This window comes from Neoarius graeffei, chromosome 1, assembly GCF_027579695.1.
Source record: "Neoarius graeffei isolate fNeoGra1 chromosome 1, fNeoGra1.pri, whole genome shotgun sequence".
Taxonomy (NCBI): Eukaryota; Metazoa; Chordata; class Actinopteri; order Siluriformes; family Ariidae; genus Neoarius; species Neoarius graeffei.
The window spans coordinates 99,130,418-99,148,308 of NC_083569.1; the positions used below are offsets into that span (position 1 = coordinate 99,130,418).

At 46.2% G+C, this 17,891-nt stretch overlaps 1 protein-coding gene across 1 annotated transcript in view; it reads right to left on the minus strand.

The window, feature by feature from the left end:
• Nucleotides 1–17,490, minus strand: part of LOC132876018 (RING finger protein 11-like) — a 31,820-nt gene extending 14,330 nt beyond the window's left edge. The window contains exons 1-2 of the mRNA XM_060913265.1: nt 16,514–17,490; nt 8,922–9,091 (exon numbers count right to left, since the gene is read on the minus strand). Coding sequence (XP_060769248.1) covers nt 8,922–9,091; nt 16,514–16,636 — 293 coding nt within the window. The 5' untranslated portion in view covers nt 16,637–17,490. The remainder of the gene's footprint in view (nt 1–8,921; nt 9,092–16,513) is intronic.
• Nucleotides 17,491–17,891: the final 401 nt, after the last annotated feature.

Below are 17,891 nucleotides of genomic sequence, written 5' to 3' on the forward strand. Positions count from 1 at the left end.
CTGTCTGCGCTTCAGTATTCCACCCACCTCAGGGACGTACTACGTTATTTTCCTGGCATTATTATTATTTTTCGGTCATTATCATGTTTTTTTATTAGAATGACTTACTGTTTACTTAAGTGTAGTTTTTAATGATACAGTATATGTAAGATTGTGTGTGTTCTCGTGCATAGCTGTCCTGAGCTTTATGACCCTTTCACACCCTGGTAAACGTGCATAATCGCGAGAACATACTCTTTTATTTTCTCTGTACCTTCTAGTTTCGCTGAAACCACATTCCTGGTTCCTCCTGTTCTAGGGGGTGTATGGTCTGCTCTTTCATGTATAATAAAAACGACTCCTTATCTGGCGAGTTGACCTTGTGCCCCCGAGCCCCTTACTTATCTTGTCACGCAAGCTTCTGATGTATATAAACCCTGCTCTCTGTGTGTATCACTGAGCAGTGCCTGAATAAACCAGATTGATTTAACTCGTGTGGTTTGTTTCAACCCTGCTCCAGAGCGCTCTTACGTCAACGCATCTGAACTGAGACAGACACAGGTTCTAACAATTTGGTGACCCCGACGTGATACTCTCAATCAGGTAAGACATGTTTGATTGACTACCTGGTTGGCAGTAGTTTCGTAGTGTCCTACGGAGGACAGTTTTCCCTGGTTCGAGTCCAGGAAGAGCGCGCTATACAAATTTGTACTATATTTGTTGTCTGTTCCTCTTCAGATCCGTTTGTTGTCATTGTACGATGGGAAGCTCGTTCCCTAAGCCTGCGCCAGGGGAAACCCCGGCCGAGTGGATGACTAGGTGCGGTTTCGCTTATTATGTTTCTCCTTGGCTCGATAATTTGGCAGGTTGGACCGAGGCCAACCCTCAAATTCCTTCATATCCTCGCCGAGGTACTTTCGATCCTGGTTATCTTGCATCAGCCTATCGCATGATTTATGAGGGATTAGGGGACCCCGGTTGGGATCGCCCGTATATGCGGGAGGGTTACGCTAAGTGGTATGACATGAAAAAGGTATGGGATAATTTTAAACAGGCTTATACTCCCCGTTCAGTCCTGAAATCCATCCCGAAGCCTCGATCTGCACCCGTCACCAAGGAAACGGAGGAGGCGGCGCTAGGAAAATCCAAATCTCATTCTGCTCCTCCAGCCTCGTTAGACAGTAAACCTCCGCCTTATAGTAAGGCTGGAAAAATTACTGGTAAATCGCCGTCAGCTGTAAAAACGATTCCTAAAATATATCCGTCCTTGGCTGCTGTGTCTGCGTGCCCCCCCCCCACGGTTGACAGAGGGCAGCGTCCCGGAGGGATAAAGGGTGCGCCTGCATCAGCCAAGAACGGCAAAGACGAAGAAAGTAGTGACGATACCGATGATGACACTGATGATGACGATTGGGATAATCCCGACGATGTGGGTCCAGACGCCGGCTCGCGTCCTTATCCGCCACAAAACGCTGCTTGTGTATGGGTCGCAAAGCGCAGTGGTATTGATATAACTCCTCCGTCCCCGTCGGCTCTTAAGGACATCATCTCGCTTCTTCCGTCACCCGATAAGCCCTTGCTTTTTGTTGATCAGTTAATTAATGTTTCTCGTAATTGTCAGCTTACGGGAGCTGATTACCGGTTTATTCTGCAAAATAAATTAGGAGGCGCATATGATGAGACAGCCCTGTTAGAAAACGTTCAGGTTCTCGCCCCCGTCAATGATCAAGCTGAAAATATTAAGGAAGAGTATGAAGGGGATGACGGTCGCCCGCGTCGGCGCACCGTGACTACCTTCTTTTGGAAGGACACGCCGGACGCACTGCAGCAGCTTCGTGAGCAGTTGACGCGATACCTGCTCGCCTTAAAACAAGCAAATAGAGACCTGTCACAGGTCACTAACTGCAAACAGGAGCGTTCTGAGCTGACGTCGGCCTTTTGGAAGCGCTTTGGGGAAGTTTGGCAACATTTGGGAGGTCTTGAACTTGATTTGGCAAACCCGAACCCAATGTTCTTGTCCACCTTTCTGTCTAATTGTCGCCCCGAAATACAGAGCGTTTTAAAACATCACTGGAGTGACCGGAATAATCTGGTCCTCCGCCAGGCCGGGGAGCGAGTACGCACGCTGGAGAGCGATGGTCTCCTAGACTGTAAGATGAATAAAGCATGTTTATCCGTCGTGCCGGGCGGACGAGCGGAGGGACGACAGGAGAGGGGTCGCCGAACGGGACCGCGCGGCGGGGGAGGGAGGAGAAATGGAAAGTGCCACTATTGTGGAAAAGAGGGGCACTGGATAAGAGAATGTCATGCGAAACAGCGAGATGAGCAGGAACGCGAGAAACCCGTCATGCGCGCCGGTTCAAGCCCCACAGGGCAGAGAGATCCTGCCCGCCCATAGGGCTGCCCTCAGAGCGATGAAACCCCGACCGTTGCTATGTTAAATCTTTTATTCAGCTCCCCTCTTAACGAAGATCTTCCCACTATTGTTTTATGCCTGGCAGGGACTGAATATCCTTTTTTACTCGACACCGGGGCTACCATGTCCTCAGTGGGGAGGGAATATGCGGGTCCTTTATCTACACGGTCTGTAAGCTCTGTGGGAATAGAAGGGGTTCCTTTCCATTCCAGTTGCACGCCCCCCCTTTCTGTTACTTGTGCCCTTGATCCTTTACTGAAGTTTTCTCACTCCTTTGTTTGCATGCCTGATTGCCCTTTTAATCTTTTAGGTCGCGACCTCATGAGTCTTCTCGGACTCTCGATCTCCTTTAGTGGCTCACACATGGTTGTTGACATACCAGACGAAACCTCGTCGGCTGCTCTTGCCCTCACCTCCCTTTCTCTCCCCCATAACCTTCTCAATGCTGCTTGTGCCGTTACCCACCTCACACCCTCTCTTTCTGATCTCCCAGCTTCTCTTTGGGCGGAACATAAGGACGAGGTGGGCTTTGTTAACTGTACCCCTTACGAGGCGGTCATTAAACACTCTTCGCCAGTATATGTAAAACAGTACCCCCTTTCCCCAGCTAAACTGTCTGGCATTGATGATGTTCTGTGTTCTCTCCTAGAGCAAGGTGTGGTTGTTCCCTGTGTCAGCCCTTATAACACTCCAGTGAACCCGGTGCAGAAGCCCAACGGCACGTGGCGTTTCACCCAGGATTTGCGTAAGATTAATGAGTTAATTATCCCAGTCGCCCCATTAGTTCCAGACGTTCCCTCTCTTATGGCCTCGATTCCGTGTGAACATGCGTTTTTCTCTGTAATTGATCTCTGTTCTGCCTTTTTCAGCGTCCCTGTGGGCCACGACACGCAGCCCCTGTTCGCTTTTACGCACAGGGGAAAGCAGTACACATGGACCAGGTTACCCCAAGGATATGTCGATTCCCCCGCGGTTTTTACAGCCGTAGTGAGGGACGCCTTGGCCGATTTGTGCCTCCCCTCGGGCTCCTCCGTGCTCCAATACGCGGATGATCTTCTGGTAACGGCGGAGGACGAGGACCTTTGCGCTAAAGCCACACTCGTTCTCCTCTCTCTTCTGGCGCAAGAAGGTTTCAAGGTCTCACGAACTAAGCTTCAGTTCTGCCTCCCCACTGTTCGATATCTGGGTCACGATCTCTCCCAGGGCTCCCGCAGGCTCAGCCCCGAGCGTGTGCAGGTCATCCTAGACACTCAGGTGCCTGCCACCAAACACGCCCTCATGGCTTTTCTGGGACTTATCAATTACTGCCGCCAGTGGATTCCTGACTGTTCCACCTATGACAAGTGTCTGCGCTCTGCAATTCTGCACTCGGACCCTTTGACTCAGCCCTTGGTATGGTCTGACGAGATGCTGACGGCCTTCAGGGCCTTGAAACAGGCTTTATGCTCGGCCCCTGCTCTCGGACTTCCGAATTACCGTTTGCCGTTTCATTTATATGTGTGCAACCAGCAGGGAACTGCGTCTGGGGTTTTGGCGCAGGAGCACGGGGGGGGTATGCGGCCTTGTGCGTTCCTCTCTAAAACTCTTGATTCTGTGGCACAGGGCCTCCCTGCTTGCCTCAGGGCGGTGGCTGCATGTGCTGTCATGGTCACGGACGCTGAACGGCTGGTTTTGTCTCACCCGCTCGTTCTCCACACCTCACATGATGTAGTGCACGTTTTAAAGAACCTCAGTACCCAGCATTTATCTGCGCAGCGTCGCTCTGGATACGAGTCTATTCTTTTGGCCACCGAAAACCTTACTGTTAAGCCCTCCTCCTCCTTTGATTCTCTCGCGCACGCGCTTCAGCGCCTCCTCAATTCACAGGATGATTTTCTTCCTTCTGAAACACACGACTGCATTTCTAGCATTCTTTTCGAGACAAGTATCCGCCCCGACTTACGCTCCACCCCGTTACTTTCAGGTGATTCGCTGTTTGTGGACGGCTCGTGCTCACGCCCCTCTGACGGCGTTTTCGTGTGTGGTTATTCTGTGTGCCGCCTTCCTGATGAAACTGTTGAAGCTTTTTCTCTTCCTTTCTCCTCGGCTCAGGCTGCCGAACTATACGCTCTAACTCGTGCATGTGTTATTGCCCAGGACACAGACGTCACTATCTACACTGATTCACGTTACGCTTTCGGCGTTGCTCACGACTTTGGTCGGATTTGGGCTTCGCGTGGGTTCACCACTGCAGACGGTAAGCCCATTTCTCATTCTTCGCTTGTTACTGATCTTATTACAGCGTGTCTTCTCCCGCGCTCTTTAGCCATTGTTAAGACTCGTGCTCATTGTATTGGGGACTCTTTTGAGATCAGGGGAAACTCTCTCGCCGATCGCATTGCCAAAGCCGCGGCTGCCTCCGGTGTTTTTCCGCCTTCGCTTACTCTCTCCCTGGTCTCATCCAGCCGTATGATTAGTGCCGTTCTTCCGGACATTGACTTGATCTCCCTCCAGGCCTCCGCTTCGGCCTCAGACAACCATTTCTGGGACTCATGCGGCGCGCAGCCGTCTGACGGCGTTCGGATCGATGCTCAGGGCCGCCTTTGTTTGCCTAGACATTGCACTCCATTTCTCGTCCGCGAGTTTCATGGTCCCACTCACCGCGGACGAAGGGGGGTAGTGGAGGATTTATCCAAAATATTTTGCATCGACAAAATACACACCGATGTACATCACATTCTAGACAGATGTTTAACGTGCGCCCAGAATAATCCATCTAAACCAGGCGCGGTACATCAGCACCTTCCCATACCTGACACGCCGTTCCAGGAATGGCAGATTGACTTCACTCACATGCCAAAGCAGGGCCCCTTTAAGTATCTTTTGGTCATGGTCGACAAATTTTCACGATGGGTGGAGGCTTTCCCTTGCGGGAAAGAAGACGCTCGCACGGCGGTAAACAAATTGACGCAAGAAATCATTCCGCGTTATGGCCTCCCGGTAGGGATAGACTCTGACAAAGGTACGCCGTTCACCTCTAAGGTGACACAAGAACTATGTAAGGACCTAAAAATCCTTTGGCGATTCCACATCCCGTACCATCCACAATCCTCCGGTATTGTGGAGCGCGCAAACAGAACAATCAAGGGTAAGCTGCGTAAAGCCATGCAAGAAACCGGCACTAAAAACTGGGTACAAATTTTACCCTTAGTCCTCGCTGACATGCGGATGACCGCTCAAGTGGCCCTCGACAACCTGTCTCCGTATGAGCTCGTGATGGGCCGGCCTTTTCCTACACCCTGGCGCAGAGGTATGCAGGCTATAGGAACGAGTGATCTTGATGTACATCTCAGTGAGTACGCCGTGGGTCTCATGCGGGTGTTGGATGAGTACTGGACGAGACTAAATTCCAAAAAGCCTCCCATTCCTGAGGCACCCACTCACCCCTTTGAGGTAGGGGATAAAGTGTTGGTAAAGAAATTTGCGAAATTAGGCGCTCCTTTGGAGGAACCGCCCTACAGTGAACCCACGGATGTGCTCGCTGTAACTCGAACGGCTGTACTAACTGACCTTTTTCCACAGTGGATTCATGCCAGTCGAATAAAGAAGGCTCCAATGTAATAGAAATCTATATTGTTGATGCTTAACAGGTTTTTGTGTTTCAGAAAGTTGCTGTGACAATAGCTGACGGCCTTTTCAGGGATCCCCTTTCCAGCATCCGGAGTGATCCGGTTTCGGCTGATCTACAAAGAGGGGATGGTCGGTGCGTCCCGCAGACTTCTGAACTGAGGAATCTGGAAGACACGTGAGCCTGGGCTACCTTCAACTATCTACATCCTGTGGACACAGAAAGAACAAAGTCAGTGACCAGTATGACTTTCCTTCTGGTATTGGTCTTAGCGCTTGGAGCAGGGAATCCCGCTCAAGCCAGCCACGAGGACAACGTTTTTTGGCGATTTGCCAATTGGACTGCTAAACAACATACTAATCAGTCTTGTTATGTCTGTCAATACGTTAGAGTCTAAACTGTAGTTATACTCTGTAAACAAAGTATAAAAGAGGGGATTGTAAGATTGTGTGTGTTCTCGTGCATAGCTGTCCTGAGCTTTATGACCCTTTCACACCCTGGTAAACGTGCATAATCGCGAGAACATACTCTTTTATTTTCTCTGTACCTTCTAGTTTCGCTGAAACCACATTCCTGGTTCCTCCTGTTCTAGGGGGTGTATGGTCTGCTCTTTCATGTATAATAAAAACGACTCCTTATCTGGCGAGTTGACCTTGTGCCCCCGAGCCCCTTACTTATCTTGTCACGCAAGCTTCTGATGTATATAAACCCTGCTCTCTGTGTGTATCACTGAGCAGTGCCTGAATAAACCAGATTGATTTAACTCGTGTGGTTTGTTTCAACCCTGCTCCAGAGCGCTCTTACGTCAACGCATCTGAACTGAGACAGACACAGGTTCTAACAGTATATATATTATTTTTCACTTTTTCCAGAGCCCTACTGAAAATCATACTATATGATGTAGGTCTTCTGAATAAAGATTCCTCTCTCGCTTTTCTTTGTTAGATGTACGTGACCATTTTTGGTATCTTAGGCTACATCCACACGACAACGAGATTTTTTTTTTAGCGGGTGAAAAAATATATATATATATATATATATATATATATATATATATATATATATATATATATATATATATATATATATCGCGTCCACATGGGCAACGGATCAGTAAAATATCAGGTACATATGGCAATGCAACGCTTGCTGAAAACGATGCAATACACATGCCACACCTCTACGTGCGCTGTAAGATGGTCCCATCGGAGACACCAGAACAATAGAAGAAGTAGGACGCATGCGCATAAACCCCTTCTTCTACCCGGCGTGAATGAGTGAGTGCTGCTTGTTCTAGTCATGTGGTTGTGACGTCATCGTAAACAAATCCGTTCTACTCATCAAGACGACTTCGCAACGGCGCCGTTGCCAGATTTTTCCACTCTGGAAACCGTTCTCAAAAAATATCGTTTTGGGGCACCCAAAACGCCGGTGCCGTGTGGACGCCAGGCCGAAACGATAAACAATTTTATCGGATTCACCTGAATCCGTTGCCGTGTGGACAGGGCCTTAGCTTCTCGGTATCTTATTGTTAATTTGTGACGAAGCCATTAAACTAAACTATTTACTTTGTGTAAATAAAACTGGTTCCAGTCTCCATATGTGACGTTTCCTTCCATTCAGGTTTTTAAGTTCCCTTCATGAATTACAAGAGCGCTCTGAGAGCACAATATCCTCCGCTGGCAACTCTGGTAAAATGCGATTGAATTGAGTGAAATTGCAATGTGTGTATTACCGACATAGAACAAAGAATCCTGCCAAGTTTTGTGAAATTCCTCCAAAAATTGAGAGAGGAGTTGATTTCAGAAGGTGAGTACCCTTCCTGGGACGGATGGATGGATGGACATCACGACGACATAATCCCCCTTCGGGCCTTTCAGCCAACTGGGGATAATAATTCAGATTCCTCGTCCATATACTGTATATTGACTATAAAAACCCCCACAAATACTAACCAAGAATCAACTGAAGCTCCAGATCTACAGCAGGTCCAGTCTGGTCTACTACAAGTTCTAAAAGTCTAAGAGCACTACCATTTTAGCGAACTGTGAAGGAAGTTGATTTCAGAAAGCAAGCACACTTTGAGGAAATTGCCAAAGTACAAACTTTGTTAATAATCAAGGGCATAACTCTGGGAAAATTTGCCCAAACTAAACGAAATTTCAATTTCAATAACCATCATATAACAAAGAATCCTTTTGCCAAGTGGTGAAATTTCTCCACAAATTGTAAGAGGAGTTGATTTCAGAAGAATGTACACCGTCATGAAATTCTCAAAGTACAAGTTATTTAATCAAGGCTCAAAACTCTGGGAAAATTTTCACAAACTAAATTAAATCGCAATATGCGTATTACTGTCATATAACAAGGCCTTTTGCCAAGCTTCGAGAAATTCATCCAAAAATTGTGACAGGAGTTGATTTCGGAAGGAAAGCACACTCTTGGGAAATTGTCAAAGTAAAATTTTGTTAATCAAGAGCTGGAACTCTGGGAAAATGTGACCCAATTGAACGGAATTGCAATATGCGTATTACCGACATATAACAAAGAATCCTGCCAAGTTTCGTGAAATTCCTCCAAAAATTGTGAGAGGAGTTGATTTCAGAAGGAAAACACACTCATGAAATTGTCAAAGTACAATTTTGTTAATCAAGGGCTGGAACTCTGGGAAAATGCGACCAAATTTAACAAAATTATAATATGTGTATTACCGACATATAACAAAGAATCCTGCCAAGTTTCGTGAAATTCCTCCACAAATTGTGAGAGGAGGAGGAGTTAATTTCAGAAGATGAGCACCCTTCCCGAGACGGATGGACATCGCCACGACATAATCCCCTTTCGGCCAGCGGGGGATAAAAACTACACTTATCCCGTTGACATATTTTGTCCGGTGTGCGACCCCTGTAGTGCACTCACTCTCGGATCTTCTTCTCAGAGCCGTCCTTCCCTCTGTCGAACGCTCCTTTGGGTAGGTGCTGAATGAGGCCGATGCGCTGTGCGATGCGGACCTGCTCCTCCTCTGTTAGCTGCGTAGCCAAACACGTCTGGCTGGGTGTGGGATGGTACACGGGCATGTGGACCTGCTCCTGCAAAACACACACGCAGAACTTCTATATAGGTTTCAATACTTTTGATAAAATGTATAATGTGTTGAAAAGTCTACTATACGAGTGAACTGGCTTAATACGTCACGTCCATCCCCACTGTAAAGGCAGAAATCCTGATCTCCTCCTCTTTAGCGTCTCTCGAGTACACTGTAGCTCTTGAACTCAACCCCACTGAACACCTTTGGGATGAACTGGAACCCTGACTGCACACCTGACCTCACTAATGCTCTTGTGGCTGAGTGAACACAAATCCCCACAGCCACGCTCTAAAAATCTAGTGGAAAGCCTTCCCAGAAGAGTGGAGCTTATTATAACAGGAAATACAGACCAACTCCGTGTTAATTAACACTGGTGGTTTGGGCCACACACACACTTTCAGCCATACACTGATTAACGTTATGGACACAGAGGGAACAGATTTCATGCTCAAGGCTTTGGGCTAAAAAATATCATCACACTACTTGAAGACGATTCTATGACTCATGATATGCATCATGATAATTAGGACTGTTATTTGAAAAACTGAGTAAAGGACTTTTTTTTTTTAAATGCCTACAAAAAAAAAAAAAAGATGTGACAAAACAATCTGAGATAACATGCGATTTGATAAATTATTTGAATATTTTAAAGATTCAAAATTAAAATCTGATCAGCCGCTTTCAAACGCAAAAAAAATATATTACATTACATGTGATATCTCTGAGAAGGAGGTATACAGTCATAATTTATTAAAGTATTTTAATTTTGAACTGGTTCACCATTTTGACAACGCGCATCTAGTCAGCAGGAAAACAGTGCGAGTGACATCATCGGAGTGAAATATCGGGAATTATTATACATACAGGACACTTTTTCCATGGAATAAAAACAACATGTGTTCTATTCCCTTCTAGCAGGTTTATTGATAGCATGCCATATTGTTCTCATATCGCTTATCCTCCACGTATTACACTACTCTCCCCAATGGAGAATGAGCGTGCAATATCGTTAGAATATTGCACGTTGTCAAGACAACACGACATCACGCATTGGAGCTCACGCGAAGATCCAATGACAAAACTTTTCTGCCGCGCATGCACAGAACCAATTCTTTGTCGGCCGGGAGGGAGAGAGAGAAGATCCAGTGCTAGGATTAAGCACGAAATAAATAAATCGAAACTAAAGACGCACTGAACACCCGAAAGGCTCCCAAAATTTCATTATATATTCTTCACACATATTTACAAAAGAAAAACACACCAACAGACACCGAAAAACTGGAAAAGAGACACATCAGAGATGTAAAATTATGTAAGATTCTGAGCTACTGAGTGACTGACAGTTTGCTTCATTAAAAGAGAGAGTTAGAGCAGGGCTTTTCAAAGTGTGGGGCGTGCCTCCCCTAGGGGGCGCCAGAGTTCTTCAGGGGGGGCGCAACGTGAGGAAAAATAAATCGGAATAAGTTACTATTGCGGACATTTAGTGAACTTCAGCTAGCCTTTGCCAGAGACAAAATGGATCGATTTTTAGTACCTAAAGCTACAGTGAGTGAGGAGACAGAGTCTGGGCCAAGCAAAAAAAGAAGGAAGTATGACCACGATTATTTAAAGTTTGGATTTTCATGGACTGGATCTGAAGATGCTCCACTGCCACAGTGTGTTGTCTGCCAAGAGGTGCTAGCTAACGATGCTATGAGATGTTTAAAATGTGTAAAACAAGATGTTTTTTTTTTAAAAAGCACAGATGTTTAAAATGTGTAAAAAAAAAGATCTTTTAAAAAGCACAGATGTTTAAAATGTGTAAAAAAAAGAAGTTTTAAAAAGCACAGATGTTTAAAATGTGTAAAAAAAAAAAGGTTTTAAAAAGCACAGATGTTTAAAATGTGTAAAAAAGAGGTTTTAAAAAGCACAGATGTTTAAAATGTGTAAAAAAAAAAAGAGGTTTTAAAAAGCACAGATGTTTAAAATGTGTAAAAAAAAGAGGTTTTAAAAAGCACAGATGTTTAAAATGTGTAAAAAAAAAAGAGGTTTTAAAAAGCACAGATGTTTAAAATGTGTAAAAAAAGAGGTTTTAAAAAGCACAGATGTTTAAAATGTGTAAAAAAGAGGTTTTAAAAAGCAGATGTTTAAAATGTGTAAAAGAGGTTTTAAAAAGCACAGATGTTTAAAATGTGTAAAAAAGAGGATTTAAAAAGCACAGATGTTTAAAATGTGTAAAAAAAAAGGTTTTAAAAAGCACAGATGTTTAAAATGTGTAAAAAAAAAGAGGTTTTAAAAAGCACAGATGTTTAAAATGTGTAAAAAAAAGGTTTTAAAAAGCACAGATGTTTAAAATGTGTAAAAAAAAAAAGGTTTTAAAAAGCACAGATGTTTAAAATGTGTAAAAAAAAAGAGGTTTTAAAAAGCACAGATGTTTAAAATGTGTAAAAAAAAGGTTTTAAAAAGCACAGATGTTTAAAATGTGTAAAAAAAAAGGTTTTAAAAAGCACAGATGTTTAAAATGTGTAAAAAAAAGGTTTTAAAAAGCACAGATGTTTAAAATGTGAAAAAAGAGGTTTTAAAAAAGCTCATATGTTTTAAATGTGTAAAAGAAAAAAATAAAAATGTGTACAACAACCATTTTTTAAAAATACGAATGGAACATTAAGTATAGCAACAACAAAAATTGTGAGGGGGGGGGGCGCTGTTGTTTATTTGCTCTCTGAGGGGGGGCTGACTCTCCCACACTTTGAAAACCCCTGAGTTAGAGAGAATTTTGAAAGAGAAAGATGCGCTGAACACCAGAAAGGCTACCAGAACTTCACTGGATATTCTTCATGCATTTAATCTTCTGCATTAAATATATGAAAAAACTGGGAGAGACACACGTCGGAGATGTAAAACTTCCACGTTAGTGAGTGACTGACAGTTTGTACACAAACATGGCCGTGAGGTTTGCGTCATTCAAAGCGCAAGATATATTTTGAAAAGAGAAAGACGCGCTGAACACCCGAAAGGCTACCAAAACTTCACTGGATATTCTTTATGCATATTTACAAGAGAAAAACAGATCAACGGTCATTGAAAAACTGGAAGAGAGAGCAATAGTGAAAATTTTGTCAAAGTTCTACTTGGAGGTGAGGAAAAGTGACGGAGACTTTTACAAGAGGACTTCACTCAGCAAAGCCCTTTTGTTCTGAACAACTGCAATGTAACAATTAACTACGACCAGAAGTAACTGAACTCACTGTCAACCTGGATATCGCTTGTATATGAGTTGGGTTGTTGTTCAGGCTTTTTGGACTTGGACCATTTTTATTGTTAGAACTTTAACTCTGTACAGTACATTGGATCGACAGAACACTGAATTACATTCAATCAGAATCAGCATTCAATATTGGTAAGTTACCGCCGTGTTCTTAACTTTTTGTAAAATCTATAACTGTTCCATCGAACAGTTATGTGTATGTATAATAATAATAATAATATTGGCTGGCTTTTTTTCATGGTATATGAGATATATTCCATTCAGCTACTCATCTTCAACTCGTTCAACATCATGCTAGCTCAATGGAATATATCTGATATACCACTCAACACCACCAATATTATTTAAATATGTCACTCAGATCTGCAACATATTTTGTATGAAAAACGTGAGTTTTTCAACATGAGAAGATAAACTTTATATCTTCAAGCCAACGTGTGATTTTCTTTTTATTATATCGACACATTCACAAACAAAAAAAGTCCCCAAATTTATCACAAAAATTCATCGATTTCCTCACGAGTGACAGAGATTTATGCCACGGTTTTGGTTCTCCGTGTCCCGGATGGAGCTCGGATGAAAAATATGAGTGGTGTATTTCCCAGTAAAACACTCATTTCTATATAATATAATATATATGTTATTTACCAGCTGGGAGGTCTGTATCGTGAAATATCGTGACCGAGGTCTTGAAAGTACTGAGCGAGGCCCTCTGGGCCAAGGTCAGTATTCAAGGCCGAGGTCCGGGTTTCTCACCATACGGACCGACCTTAAGCTGGTAAATAATATATTTATTTTTTTATTTACCAAATTCTAACAGAAAACGAGAGCGCCCGAAAGGGAAAACCGAGCCGAATCGCCATTTTGAATCCTCATTCACGGCTGTAATGCAAATGGCTTCCTCCTCGGTATACAAGTGCACTTCCATGGCAGGAAAAAAACTACATTTTGCCGCCTATGTAGTCCCCTATTTACACAAAATAGGAGTCATTCAGGATTCAGCCATGTTTTTGCTCGGCGTTAGCAACAGTTACAGGTTTTTAACTTTCTCTTGAAATGTTTTCTTTTATTTCTTCTTCCTCAGGGGAGTAAAACTCGCTTTCGCTGTGAACACTGTCGTTATCGCTATCCATGCTGTAAAATTAATGCTATTTTCCTGAGAAATGCTGGCAAAAATTTATAAGATTTTTGATAATCTTATAAATAAATCTTATATTAAAAAAAAGATAAATGTTGACAAAAATGCTACTATGCTTCTTCTTGTTGTGAATGAGTGAGTTGCCAGAGGTCCGTAACCGGGGTCCGTATCATAGGATACGGACCCGCTCGCCAGCCAATCAGAGCGCAGGATTTGATGGAAACCGGACCGCGAAAAAAATAGTCATATTGCACAGCCCTACTGAAGGAAGAAAGTGAGGAAGGAATCAAGGAGAAAGTGAGGAAAGAACGAATTAAATAAAAAAGAAAGATGCAGAAGAAAGAAAGCAAGGAGGTAAGGAAGAAAGGAAGTGAAGAAAGACCCTTTTTGATATTTGGGCTCAGTTTGCACTGTGTCACTGCGTATCGGTGTTGACCAACCCAGGCTGTGTCCTGTTGAGCCAGGGGTTAGCCGTTCGAGTTTTATTTTTCTCTATTTAATTGTACTTTGTCAGTTCATTTCTACACTATCAGAAATAGGGGTACAGTAGTAGTCCATTTCTGTTCCCCAAGGTACAGTCTACACTAATGTACCCCCTAGGGCTCATTATTGGACTTCAAGGTAACTATGTGTCCTTTTTAATGGTCAAAAAGGAACATATACAGTATGTTCCCAATCAGTATATAAAGGGTACAAATACAGTAAATACCTTAGAGGGTCCTGACCCAGTGACAAGCCGCTGTGCCCCTAAAGGTACAGCGGCATGAAATAACGTACTTTACTTTCTGAGAGTGTTTGGTTGGTTTGTTTCCTTGGCTGTTTGCAGATTGTTGGTTCTTCAACAGAATCTTACACTGAGTGTTATTCTGTCACTTGTTCACTTGGCACTAGAATTTTCTTTTCCAGAAGTTCAGCGCTTGTTGCACATCGCACTGGATAAGAGCGTCTGTTAAATGCCTGTAATGTAACGTTGTAATAAAGTTTGCTGTATAAACTGTGTACGTCTGTGACTAACTGTAACCTGCAGCACAGAATCTAAAGCACCAGCCAATCCTGAAAAACTGGGGGTATAAAAAGTGTTAAATAGAACCCGAGCTGTGTACAGTAAACTCAGGGTTTTATCTCAGTCCCTGAGCAGGAATGCTGTGACCTGCTCCACCTTATTAACACTACGACAGGACAGGACACGGCAGGAGAGGGCAGGGCAGAGCAAGGCAGGACACAGCAAGAGAAGGCAGGGCAGAGCAAGGCAGGGCAAGGCAGGAGACAACAGGAGAGGGCAGGGCAGAGCAAGGCAGGACAGGGCAGAGCAAGGCAGGACAGGGCAGGGCAGGAGACAACAGGAGAGGGCAGTGCAAGGCAGGACATGGCAGGAGAGGGCAGGGCAAGGCAGGACATGGCAGGAGACGACAGGAGAGGGCAGTGCAAGGCAGGACACGGCAGGAGAGGGCAGGGCAAAGCAGGACACTGCAGGAGAGGGCAGGGCACAGCAGGAGAGGGCAGGGCACGGCAGGAGAGGGCAGAAGTCAACAGTGCAAGGCAGGACACAGCAGGAGAGGGCAGGGCACGGCAGGAGAGGGCAGGGCAAGGCAGGAGAGGGCAGGGCACGACAGGAGAGGGCAGGGCACGACAGGAGAGGGCAGGGCACGGCAGGAGAGGGCAGGGCATGGCAGGAGAGGGCAGAAGAGGGCAGGGCACTGCAGGAGAGGGCAGAAGAGGGCAGGACACTGCAGAAGAGGGCAGGAGAGGGCAGTGCAAAGCAGGACACTGCAGGAGAGGGCAGGGCACGGCAGGAGAGGGCAGGGCACGGCAGGAGAGGGCAGGGCAGAAGACGACAGTGCAAGGCAGGACACGGCAGGAGAGGGTAGAAGAGGGCAGAAGACAACAGTGCAAGGCAGGAGAGGGCAGGGCATGGCAGAACACTGCAGGAGAGGGCAGGGCACGGCAGGAGAGGGCAGGGCACGGCAGGACACGGCTGTTCTGCTGTGTCCTGCCTTGCCCTCTCCACAAGGCAGGGCATAACAGGAGAGGGCAGGGCAGGGCAAGGCAGGACACAACAGAAGACGACAGTGCACGGCAGGACAGGGCTGAAAACAACAGTGCAAGGCAGGACACTGCAGGAGAGGGCAGGGCACTGCAGGAGAGGGCAGGGCACTGCAGGAGAGGGCAAGGCACTGCAGGAGAGGGCAGGGCAGGGCACGGCAGGACACTGCAGGAGAGGGCAGGGCACGGCAGGACACTGCAGGAGAGGGCAGGGCACGGCAGGAGAGGGCAGGGCACGGCAGGGCACAGCAGGAGAGGGCAGGGCACGGCAGGGCACAGCAGGAGAGGGCAGGGCACGGCAGGGCACAGCAGGAGAGGGCAGGGCACGGCAGGGCACAGCAGGAGAGGGCAGGGCACGGCAGGGCACAGCAGGAGAGGGCAGGGCACGGCAGGACACTGCAGGAGAGGGCAGGGCACGGCAGGACACTGCAGGAGAGGGCAGGGCACGGCAGGACACTGCAGGAGAGGGCAGGGCACGGCAGGACACTGCAGGAGAGGGCAGGGCACGGCAGGACACTGCAGGAGAGGGCAGGGCACGGCAGGACACTGCAGGAGAGGGCAGGGCACGGCAGGACACTGCAGGAGAGGGCAGGGCACGGCAGGACACTGCAGGAGAGGGCAGGGCACGGCAGGACACTGCAGGAGAGGGCAGGGCACGGCAGGACACTGCAGGAGAGGGCAGGGCACGGCAGGACACTGCAGGAGAGGGCAGGGCACAGCAGGAGAGGGCAGGGCACGGCAGGGCACAGCAGGAGAGGGCAGGGCACGGCAGGGCACAGCAGGAGAGGGCAGGGCACGGCAGGGCACAGCAGGAGAGGGCAGGGCACGGCAGGAGAGGGCAGGGCACAGCAGGAGAGGGCAGGGCACGGCAGGAGAGGGCAGGGCACGGCAGGGCATAACAGGAGAGGGCAGGGCAAGGTAGAATAGGACATGACAGGACACAGCAGAACAGGGCAGGACAGGACTCTCCTCTCAACGAACCAAACAGAACTGACCTCGTAGGGTGGAGGAGGCTCCAACTCGGGCTCGGCTCCGTCCCCGGTGCTGGCTCGGTCCGACTGAGACTCGTGCAGTAATGAAATGTCGTCTGATGTTGGAGATTTCAGACAGTTTCCCATCGTCACTAATACGAGCGCAAGCCAATCAGCGCTCCTCTTCCTCTACACTAACACACCCACACACTCACTAACACACACAGACTAATATCCACACTAAAAAACACACACCCTAACACACCCACTCACTAACACACCCACACACTAATATCCACACTAAAAAACACACACCCACACAGTCACTAACACACACACTAACACACCCACACACTAATATCCACACTAAAAAACACACACCCACACAGTCACTAACACACACACTAACACACCCACTCACTAACACACCCACACACTAATATCCACACTAAAAAACACACACCCACACAGTCACTAACACACACACTAACACACCCACTCACTAACACACCCACACACTAATATCCACACTAAAAAACACACACCCACACAGTCACTAACACACACACACACACACACACTAATATCCACACTAAAAAACACACACACTAACTAAATAACATCCACACTACTCTCTCTCTCTCACACACACACACACACGCGCGCGCTTTAGTAGATAAATACGATGTGAAACAGTATACAGCGCGAAGTGTTCAGGATTTCTCCTTCATTCTGGATGAGAATTAAAGCATGTTTATCCACACACAGCAGCTCTTCCCCTTTAGCCAGCACGCTAACAAACTAGCTCCAACCACAACACTGGAAGTTCTCATCAACCAGCATCACGTCATTTCCGTTCAATAACGCAGTTAAACTCTAATTAAACACATTTCTCTTTACTTCATATCACTGATAAATATTTCGCTCATTATAATGATGATAACATTATTTCCAGCTCGCCACTCTCCCCCGGAAGTCTCGGCCTGCCCCGTTTCCTGCTCTGCTAGGAGACAACACGCACACGTCACAGTGTTGTTCTCTGACGCACACGGAAACGCGCCTTCTCATTGGACCGTTTGTTGGAAACGTCACTCGTGTTTGGGCACGTGCAGGAGAACTTCACACCGTCTGTTTTTGTTCCCCTCCTGTGCCTGTGCTCTGGAAGGCCATCATCTCCTCCACCTGGAAGAAAGAAAGTCAGTCACCAGTACGTCATAATAATGAGAAAATATCTCATAATTATCTATCTCATAATCATGAGGTATCATGTCATAGTTCTGATTTATGTATAATAACAATAATTAACTAATATCCACTTTGATATTCATCAAAGCTGAAGTTATTATTAACTACTTACTAACTGAGCGCGAGATCTTTAAGGGAAAATATCAAACCGGGGTCT